The sequence below is a fragment of the Dictyostelium discoideum genome (assembly GCF_000004695.1).
Source record: "Dictyostelium discoideum AX4 chromosome 1 chromosome, whole genome shotgun sequence".
Taxonomy (NCBI): Eukaryota; Evosea; class Eumycetozoa; order Dictyosteliales; family Dictyosteliaceae; genus Dictyostelium; species Dictyostelium discoideum.
In genome coordinates, this window is record NC_007087.3 from 1949960 (window position 1) to 1960528 (window position 10569).

Genomic DNA, 10569 nt, shown 5'->3' on the forward strand with positions numbered 1-10569 from the left:
ATTATTATTTTTTTTTTATAATTTAAGGAAATACATCGCAAATTGATTTAAATTATTTAACCTATATTACCTCATTTAATTCAAAATTTCCCTCTTTTGTTTCGAAGGGGAAGCTAATTTCTAAAAAAAATTAAAAAATGCCTGGACTCTTTGAATTCTTTTTTTTTTTTTTTTTTTTATTACTACTTTTATAAAGAAATGATAAATTTGAAAAAAGTTTTTTTTGAAAATAGTTTATATCCTTTTAATATAAGAACATCATTAATAAATTGAATGTTTAATTACAATAGTATAAATGATATTAAAAAAACAAATAATAATAATAATATTAATATTAATAATAATAATAATAATAATAATAATAATAATAATAATAATAATAATAATAATAATAATAATAATAATAATAATAATAATAATAATAATAATAATAATAATAATATTTACACTAATTTCTTAAAAAATTTTAAAAATTTTTTTTTTTTTTTGAATTGGATAACGCAATTATTATTTGCTTCTCCTTGAGATGCTAGATCTCATTTTATTTTATTTTTTTTTTTTTTTTTTTTACAGGGTCTCTAAAAGAGGGGTTAGTTTACTTTTTTTTTTTTTTTTTTTTTGTTTCGAATTTTGAATTGTATTATTACTTTTGATTAAAACATCTTTTTTGTCCAAACTTTTTTCTAAATCTTTTTTTATTTTATCGTCTGGTTCGTGATTGATGTTTATGACGTATTTGAATTGTTTTTTTTTTAATTGAGTTTTATCCACAATTTCGCTTATTTTTTGTAGGCATTTGTGTTGCTTAATATTTGTGGTGTTGTTTGTGATTTTCATTTTATTTTCTTTCTATTTTTTATATTTTTCTTTAAAAAGTTAAAAATCTGGAAATTTTCTGATTAACTTGGGTTCCCAGGTTTTTTTTTTTTTTTTTTTTTTTTTTTTTTTTTTTTTTTTTTTTTTTTTTTTTATTTATTTATAGAAAGTACTGAGTGAATTATTGTATTTTTTGAGATGTTTAGGAAGTTCTATTGCGTGAAGAGGTGAGTTCCATTGTCTGCTAAATTGTAATAGCTTTAGCGAGATTAGTGAGTCTAATTTATTTTGTTCTTCTGGCCGTTGCTTTGATTTGATTCTTAATGTTTTGTTTATAACCGCTTGTGTCCTGTCCCATGCAGCTCTTTGTGTTTTAATTAGTTCACGTATGACTTGTTGTCTGTGAATTATTATTTCTTTTTCATCGTGAATGAGTTTATTTCTTTTGTGCCAGATTTTATCGAATATAATAGCTATTAAATTGGCTACTAGTGCAATTTGTAGATGGTTTAAAATCTTCACATTCCAGGTGTGAGTGGTGTGTCCACACTTAGTTAGGGTGTAGTTGAAGATTTCTTGTGTGTTTTTGATGTGGGCTTTGCAGTTGAAGAATATATGTTCTGAGGTCTCATCTTCCCCACACTGTTGGCATGGCATGTTGTATATTTTTGGTAGTGCTTTCAGTGTGTATCTCCATAATAGATCTCTACCTTTCATGTTTATTATTTTTTTGATTTCTTTAAATGGAAGGTGTTTGCTATTAATTTTGGTCATTATTTCTTTTTGGCCAGGAGTTGGTATGAATTTGTTGTGTTCAGGAGATTGAGTTGTCATCATATCTTCGTATATTTTTTTTAATTTTGGGAGGTGTTCGTAGTGTGTTTGTTTATTTTGTGGAGTTTTTAATTGGGTCCATGCTTGCTTGCATTGCCAGTGTAGTTGTAGTTGATTTTGTTTTGTTGTTGTTTTGTTGTTGTTGTTGTTTTTGAGTTCCTCTTCCCACAGTTTTATATATGAACTAGGAGTGTTACTTACTCTTTGGTGGAGGTATCTTTCGAATAACCATGCTTTCTGTGCTAGTTCTCTTGTCTTCAGGTTCCATAAGTTTAGGCCACCATTGATATAGTTGTTTTGTCTTCTTTGTAGTGAAAGAGAGTTTTTAGATTTTGTGTTGAAAACGAATTTTACGATGTTATTTTCAATACTATTGTGTTGTGGTGTGGTGTTGATGTAAGTGTGGAACGTTAACTGAGATAGTGCATATGTTTTTGCCATTATGAGTCTGCCCATATAGGTTGATGAAGTTGAGTTCCATGTTACTAGTTTAGCTCTGATGTTGTCTGAGATTGTATTGATTTTGGATTTGATACCCTTATTGTTGAAGTCAAAGCCGAGGTACCTTTCGTTTGATTTTATGACGGTGTATAGCGTTCTGGTGTTCCATTTGAAAGTGATACACGAGCATTTGGTTTGGTTTATTTTTGCGCTGGTTGCTTGGCAAAACTTCTTGATCCATTCATTCATGAGGAAATGGTCCATAAAGTTGTATGCTATTGTTGCTGTATCATCGGCGAACTGTAGTATTTTAATGGTTTCTTTGGTTACACCATTGATGCAGCGGTCATTTATTATAGTAGTTGCCATGCATTCAACCACTAATGCGAAGATAGTGGGAGAGATAGGATCACCTTGTTTGGTTCCTCTTTTTGATGTAAAGCTTTTAGATAATGAGTTATTGATGTACACTGATGTTTCTGATTCATTGAGTAAGTTCATTATTGTGAGGACCATTTTGAGTGGTAGTTTTAGATGTGCAAGAGTACGTAGAATGGCGTTATGTGAGATTGAATCGAATGCTTTTTCAAAATCATAAAATGTTATGATTGGTTCCATATCCTCTTTTGTGTTAATCTCTCGTTTTATTATTTCTATTGTTGAGTTTAAGGTGATGATGTTATCGTGCAGTAGTCTTCTTGGTACGAATCCAGTTTGGAATGGTGAGATTATTTTGTTTAAGAACTTCAGGATCCTATTGTTGATTATTTTCGAATAGATTTTGTAATCGACATTTAGAAGTGTTATTGGTCTATAGTTATCCAGGTTGTTTGGGTCTCCTTTGTTTTTATATATAGTAATCAATATCCCTTGTTTGAAGTCCTTTGGGATTGTTGTATTCCAGAAGTGATTGTATAGTTTTGATATTATTGGTAGAATTTCATTAATGTGGTTTTTGTAAAATGTTGGAAGGAGTCCATCTTTACCAGGTGCTTTTCCTTCTTGTATTTTTTCAATGCCTAGTCTGATTTCGTATTCTTCTATTGGTTGATTAATTTCGTCCAATATCTTTTGATCAATCCTTTTATTGAATGTTTTTAGGAGTTCGTGGTGAGTGTCTTCGTTGCATTCTCTCTTCTGGTACAGGTTCTCGTAATATCTTCTTGCTACTTCGAGGATATCCTCGTTTTTTGTTACCAAACAATTGTTGCTTGGATCTAGAATTTGAGGGATTTCATTTGTCTTTCTTTGGACTTTTAACCTTCTGGTTAAGTATTTTGATGGTGTTTCTTTGTTGTTGATGTGGGTGTTGGTTTGGTTTGCTTGTTTTATTCTTACTTGTTCCTTTAGAATATTGTTGATCTCTTCTTTAAGGAAGATTGCTCTTGAATCTTTGGCTGTTTCGAGTTTTTCTGCGAGTTCTTTTAGTTTGTTTTTGGTTTTATTGCTTTCTCTAATTTCTATATTAATTGACAGTTTCTTTATTTCATCTTTTAGTTTCAACCATTGTTCGCAAATGTTTAATTTGTACCATTTGCTGGTGTTCTCTTCGAATTTTTTATTGTAGTATTTAATTGTTTTATTAATTTTGAGGCTGGTTGAATTCATTTTGAGAGTTTCTAGGTTTTGTCTCCATAGTCTTTCTCCTTTCTTTTGTTGCTCGTATTCTGGTATTTTTAATTCAATGATTACCATGTTGTGATCAGATTTTAATTTGATTTCCTTAGTAGTAACTATTGGGTTTAGATGGAGTATCTTCTTTGAGACAAAGACCCTATCGATGGTTGATTTGTTTCTTGGAAATGTGATTCCATTCTTAATTTCTGTAAATTCGAATTCGTCGAAGATTGTTTTAATATATTTGTTAAGGTTATTATCCACTGAACAGTCTACATTGAAGTCTCCAGTTATAATATCGCTGTGTAGTATTTCTTCTGTGAGATTTTCCTTATACCATTCATGTCTTTCGTTTGACTTTGCTGGGGCATAAATGGTTGTGCATTTGATCTGTGTTTTTGCAATCATCCATTCGGAAGATATAATTCTTTCGTTTATTGTTTTTGTTGTTGTTTTTATTTGGGTGTTGATGATGATTTGTGACACCCCTTGTCCTGTTTTATCAATTGGTGCGTGGTGTGTTATTTTGTTTTTATATTGTTGATTTATTGAGTAAATTTTATTTGTTTTTATATTTGTTTCAGTTAGAAGTGCTGCGTCCAGCTTGTTGTTGTCTAATACGGTGTTTATTATGCTGGCAGATTGGATGGTGTTGGATCCTTGGACGTTCCAAACACCTATTCTTATTGTGTTTTTCTTTATAGTTTTATTTGGGGTAGATTTTTATCTACCTTTTGAAGTTTCTGGTTTATTTTGTCTTCTAACTGATCTTTACTTTGTTCGTTGTGTTGTTGGTCTTGTGTGTTTGTGGGGTTTTTTGATTTACTGATTTGTTTTAGAATTTCCTTGTTGAAGTTGTCTATATCTTCATCCATTTTTGTTTTTATGCTTTTTTGTCCATATTCACCCAATTTTGGTTTGACTGGTGTTTTGTTGGTCCTGTTTGTTTTGTCTTGTTGTTTGTTTTTTGGTGTGTTTAACAATTTACTTGGTGAATCGATAATTTTCGATGGTGTACCATAGGTTGGGCTGAAACTCATGATATGTTTTATTGGAGAGGAGAAGAACCATTGATTTGAAGGGATTGAAAGTGGGAATTCTATTTTTCTTATTGCATCAGTGTTTGGGCTGGTGAAGTCGAAGATATCATTTACCTCTCTAAGTTTTTCTTCCGTTGTTAGTCTCTTTGTTTCGCCGTGTTGTTTTATTGGTGTATTGTATGGAGATGGTGGTTCAATAGGTTTTTCTGATTTTGTTTTAATTTCTTGATTGTTTATCGATTGGGTATTGATCTCATTCTCTATTCTTGTTAGTTCATCTACGTTTTCTAGTGATGCATCTATTACCTTTTGAGCTGTATCATCTAGGGCCATAAATGTTTTATCATTAGATGAGGAGGTGATTGGTGGGATAATGATTGTTCTTTTTCCTTGTTTTGGTATTTGTTCTGATGTAGATTGTGGTTGTTGTTCATCTGATTGTTTTTTATTTTTGTTTTCTTCTTGATTTTCTGGTAATGAGGTTTGATCTCTCCATCCTTTGTTGGAGTGACCAATTAATGTTAGATTGTCTAGTTCAATGATAGTATCATATTCTTCTACGACTCTTTTCACTGTTTTGATAATTAGAGTTTCGCCTTTAATTTCAGATTTAATTAGTTTACATCCTTCATTTTCTATTACCCATTCTATTTCTGTGAGTGATTTATACCAATCGAAATCCGTATACATATTTTTTGGTCTTAGAGTGGTTATAAATTGTCCTTTTAATTCTGCATCGAACATATTTACAAAATAGATTACTGTACTAATACTGTCTGTGAGAATTTTGAATGTATTATTACTTTTGATTAAAACATCTTTTTTGTCCAAACTTTTTTCTAAATCTTTTTTTATTTTATCGTCTGGTTCGTGATTGATGTTTATGACGTATTTGAATTGTTTTTTTTTTAATTGAGTTTTATCCACAATTTCGCTTATTTTTTGTAGGCATTTGTGTTGCTTAATATTTGTGGTGTTGTTTGTGATTTTCATTTTATTTTCTTTCTATTTTTTATATTTTTCTTTAAAAAGTTAAAAATCTGGAAATTTTCTGATTAACTTGGTTCCCAGGTTTTTTTTTTTTTTTTTTTTTTTTTTTTTTTTTTTTTTTTTTTTTTTTTTTAAGTCTTTTTTATATGAAAAATGAAATAATCAAAAAAAGAGATTGTTGTTGTTGTTTGTTTTTTTTCGATCTGATTATTTTTTGCTTTTTTTTGAAAATTTTGCTACGCAAAATTCTCAAAACGAAACAAATAATAAATTACAATAAAGTAAAAAGATGGCTTTTTAAGATAGTTTATTTATTTATTTATTTGTTTTTTAAGTCTTTTTTATATGAAAAATGAAATAATCAAAAAAAGAGATTGTTGTTGTTGTTTGTTTTTTTTCGATCTGATTATTTTTTGCTTTTTTTTGAAAATTTTGCTACGCAAAATTCTCAAAACGAAACAAATAATAAATTACAATAAAGTAAAAAGATGGCTTTTTAAGATAGTTTATTTATTTATTTATTTGTTTTTTAAGTCTTTTTTATATGAAAAATGAAATAATCAAAAAAAGAGATTGTTGTTGTTGTTTGTTTTTTTTCGATCTGATTATTTTTTGCTTTTTTTTGAAAATTTTGCTACGCAAAATTCTCAAAACGAAACAAATAATAAATTACAATAAAGTAAAAAGATGGCTTTTTAAGATAGTTTATTTATTTATTTATTTGTTTTTTAAGTCTTTTTTATATGAAAAATGAAATAATCAAAAAAAGAGATTGTTGTTGTTGTTTGTTTTTTTTCGATCTGATTATTTTTTGCTTTTTTTTGAAAATTTTGCTACGCAAAATTCTCAAAACGAAACAAATAATAAATTACAATAAAGTAAAAAGATGGCTTTTTAAGATAGTTTATTTATTTATTTATTTGTTTTTTAAGTCTTTTTTATATGAAAAATGAAATAATCAAAAAAAGAGATTGTTGTTGTTGTTTGTTTTTTTTCGATCTTAAAAATTTTAAAAATGGATAGGAGCAAAAAAACGAAATTTCATCAAAAATGCCTGGATGGCTCAGTAGGCAGAGCGAGCGGCTGTTAACCGCTAGGTCCATGGTTCGATCCCATGTCTAGGCGAATTTTTATACTTCCCTTCATATGTCACAGGTTCGATTCTCTTTAATTATGGTTTAAATCTCCAAAAAGATTGGAAAGGATGTCATTTGTTAAAATGGTACACAAAAAATTTCAAAACAATATAACTACTATCGCCCAATTTCGTTTAATAGCTAAACTTAATTTATTAATATAAAAAAAAAATTTGACTCAAATTTTATATTTAAAAAAAAAAAAAACAAATAATTTAAAATTTCTTTGGATGTATATTTTTTTATTGATTTACATAAATATAAACTATAGAATAAACAGTGATTCAATATTAAAAAATATATATATACTATTATAATTTATTACTATTTATGCTAATCTTTCAATAATATGAACACCTGAATCAGTATCTACAATGCCACTAACTTCACCAACTTTTAAAGAAAATCTAAAGTTTTAAAATAATAATAAAGTATATTAATAATTAATTTATTATTATTAAAAATGATTTTGATAATCAATGTTAATTTTATGATTATTGAAAAAACTTACGCGCAATCTTCAAAAGGTCTTTGCATTTGGCCTCTTTTGAATGGATCAAGATAGCCACCTCTTTTAGCACTGCTACAATCTGAATTTTTATGAGCTAAATCTTCAAATGTGGCAGAACCAGATATAATTGTTGCTCTATATTCATTAAGTTTAGCGATTGCTCTTTCTTTGGTTCTTGTAATTTTAGATTCCCTCCAAGATGATGGATTTCTTGAACCTTGATGTTTAACTAAAAGATGACGGCAAGTGACTGTTTTTGGTTCTGATGATGATGATGATGATGATGATGAAGAAGATGATGGATTTGTATTTACAGTGCCTTTTAATATAAAATGTTTTGATGATGAACCAAATTTAAAAGTGAAGTTTTCTTTAACAGTTGTTGGAGTTAATGGTTTAACTTGTTCATCATTAACTTGAGTGCCAGTTGCAGATTGTAAATCAATTAAATAGAATCTATTATTTGCACCATGATATACCAATGCAGCATGTCTTCTTGATACTGATGGATGATCTAATAAAACTGACGCAACTTCACTACTTCTACCAAATACTGTGAATTTATCTTTACTAATATCAACTCTATCTATATTCACACCATTCTTTATAATCTCTAAATAAACATTTGATATTGGTTTTGATGCCCATTCTGGACATTTAAATGGTGGTATTGGTTCATTTTCATCTTCTCTAATTTCATTATTATTATTATTATTATTATCGCCCATTCTTTCTTTTTTTTTTTTTTTTTAAATACAAGTGTGTTGATGTAATTTTTATTTTTTTTTTTTTTTTTTTTTGAATTTGAAATTTTTTTTTTTAATCCAAAAAAAAAAAAAAAATAAAAACAAAAAAAAAATAAAATAAAAAAAAAAAAAAATAACCACTTTTAGTATTTTAATATAAAATGAATAATTTCAAGAATGAAAAAATAATATTTAGTAAATATTTATTAAAAAATTAAAATATCAAAATAAATTTTTTTTTTTGAAAATTGAGGAGCCCAAAAATAGGAAATGTTTTATGATTCTTTGAAAATAAAATTGGAAATATTTTTCAAAAATTTAGAAAATTTTTTTTTTTTTTTTTTTTTTTTTTTTCAATTAACAATTTTTTTTTTTTATTTTTTTCTTCTTTTTTTTTTTTTTTAACCCTTTATTTTTTTTATTTTCCAACAAATACAATTTTAAATGATTGAAAAAACAATGACAAATATTAGTGATGAATGGGTTAGTTTAAATGTTGGGGGTAAGATTTTTGATACAACTATATCAACATTAACCATTTGTAAAGATTCAGTATTATATAAAATGTTTAAGAGAGAAGACTCTGATAGTTTTACAATGGATTTGGGTAAACCACAAATTCAAGCCTCAAGAAAAGATAAGAATGGTGCCTATTTAATTGACAGAGATCCAATTTATTTTAGATGTATTTTAAATTATTTAAGAACTCAACCAACCAATGCAAAAGATTTAATAATTGATGATAATGTATCATTAAAAGGAATAAGAGAAGAAGCAAATTTTTTTCAATTGGATCATTTGGTTGATTTAATTAATACACTTTTAACAAGGGTATCGGATTTCACTAGAAAAGATATACTACTCAATAGACAATCAATTAAATTGACAAAGAGGAAACTATATGATTTGGATCTACAAGGCATCGATTTCCAAAAGGAGAATTTCAGCTATAGTATCATTTCAAATTGTAATTTCAATGGCTCACAAGTTAGCAAATCCCATTTCTTGCATGTGGTGGGCGACAATTGTACTTTCATTAAAGCATCTGTTGACAATACCAATTTCTCAAGTTCCGATTTATGTGGTTCAAATTTTACTGATTCCGATTTGGGTCATTCAAGTTTCAATAATTGTAATCTCATTGGGTCAATATTTGACCAATCCAATTGTGTTGGTGCTCTATTTCAACGTGCTATCATTAAGAATGCCTCATTTAAGAATTCAAATCTCGAGCATGCAAAATTCCAAAAGGCAATCCTAAAGAATAGTGATTTCACAAATGCTCAAATTCAAAATTGTCATTTCACCTCTGCCGATATTCGTGGTTGTAAATTCGATTGGAAAAATATCTCTTTTGGTCTCTTTAAGAAAGCAAAAGTCACTCAACAACAATATGATGATATACCTCTCTCAAATAAACATTTATTAGGTTTTAAAATTATTGATAGTCAAGAATATATTGAAAAAATGAATAGAAAAAATAAAAATAATAATAATAATAAAAATAATAATAATAATAATAATAATGAACAAATTAATAATAATAATAACAATAATTCTGTAAATTTAAATAATAAAAATAATAATAATAATAATAATAATAATAATAATAATAATAATGAACAAATAAACAATAATAGTAATAATAATAATAATAATAATAATAATGAACAAATAAATAATAATAATAATAATAATAATAATAATAACAATAGTAATAATAATAATAGTAATAGTAATAATAACAATAGTAATAATAATAATGAACAAATAAATAATAATGAACAAATAAATAATAATAATAATAATAATAATAATAATAATAATAATAATAATAATAATAATAATAATAATTCTATAAATTTAAATAATAATAATAATAATAATAATAATAATAATTCTGTAAATTTAAATAATAATAATAATAAAGATATTATAAATAATTAGTTTATCAAATAAAGTTATAAGATAAACATAATTAAACTCTTTTTTATTTTATTTTAAATCATATTTTGTTTGTTCAACAAGAAATGGTGAAATATTATATTTTCTAGTTATATGTGCTGATAAATGATTTCTTTAAATTATGTGCCACAGTGATAGATGGTTCTAGTAGGATACTTTTAATTTTGAATGTATTTCCATTCGTTACAGCCAACGTGTTGTGTATCAATTCTTCACCACCATATATTTTCCTATGTGAAATTGGTGAGCATTTATATTTTAATGAAGCTTTGACCAAAATTTTCTTTACATGTTCATATTCTTCCCAACCTTTTATATATATTTGGGTTGGTTCCTATTTGTTTTTGTTTTTTTTAGCAATAATTGAAATGCAGGGTCGTGGATTTGTTTTAAAATCTGATAATTCTTTTTGATATCTTTTTGTATGGCGAGATGTAATTTGGTTTTATTTTTCTTTTTATTTTTTTTTTTTT

The 10569-nt window shown here is 26.6% G+C and overlaps 5 protein-coding genes and 1 non-coding gene across 6 annotated transcripts; 3 read left to right on the forward strand and 3 right to left on the reverse strand.

The window, feature by feature from the left end:
* Positions 1-273: 273 nt before the first annotated feature.
* On the forward strand, positions 274-525 carry DDB_G0268936 (hypothetical protein; the record flags this gene model as incomplete). The annotated part of the gene is made up of 1 exon (XM_641785.1): positions 274-525. One exon carries the CDS (start codon positions 274-276, stop codon positions 523-525), a length of 252 nt encoding a protein of 83 aa, XP_646877.1.
* Positions 526-972: 447 nt separating this feature from the next.
* DDB_G0269056 (hypothetical protein) lies at positions 973-4116 on the reverse strand (the record flags this gene model as incomplete). Its single annotated transcript, XM_641786.1, has 1 exon — positions 973-4116. One exon carries the CDS (start codon positions 4114-4116, stop codon positions 973-975), a length of 3144 nt encoding a protein of 1047 aa, XP_646878.1.
* Positions 4117-4406: 290 nt separating this feature from the next.
* Positions 4407-5741, reverse strand: DDB_G0269058 (hypothetical protein; the record flags this gene model as incomplete). Its single annotated transcript, XM_641787.1, has 1 exon — positions 4407-5741. The coding sequence occupies one exon, from the start codon at positions 5739-5741 to the stop codon at positions 4407-4409; it is 1335 nt and encodes a 444-aa protein (XP_646879.1).
* Positions 5742-6790: 1049 nt separating this feature from the next.
* On the forward strand, positions 6791-6863 carry tRNA-Asn-GUU-3. Its single transcript has one exon. It is a non-coding gene; the product is annotated as a tRNA-Asn (tRNA).
* Positions 6864-7202: 339 nt separating this feature from the next.
* pinA (hypothetical protein) lies at positions 7203-8113 on the reverse strand (the record flags this gene model as incomplete). Its single annotated transcript, XM_641788.1, has 2 exons — positions 7203-7281; positions 7386-8113. 2 exons carry the CDS (start codon positions 8111-8113, stop codon positions 7203-7205), a joined length of 807 nt encoding a protein of 268 aa, XP_646880.1.
* A 477-nt stretch (positions 8114-8590) lies between these two features.
* DDB_G0269060 (hypothetical protein) lies at positions 8591-10509 on the forward strand (the record flags this gene model as incomplete). Its single annotated transcript, XM_641789.1, has 2 exons — positions 8591-10033; positions 10186-10509. 2 exons carry the CDS (start codon positions 8591-8593, stop codon positions 10507-10509), a joined length of 1767 nt encoding a protein of 588 aa, XP_646881.1.
* Positions 10510-10569: the final 60 nt, after the last annotated feature.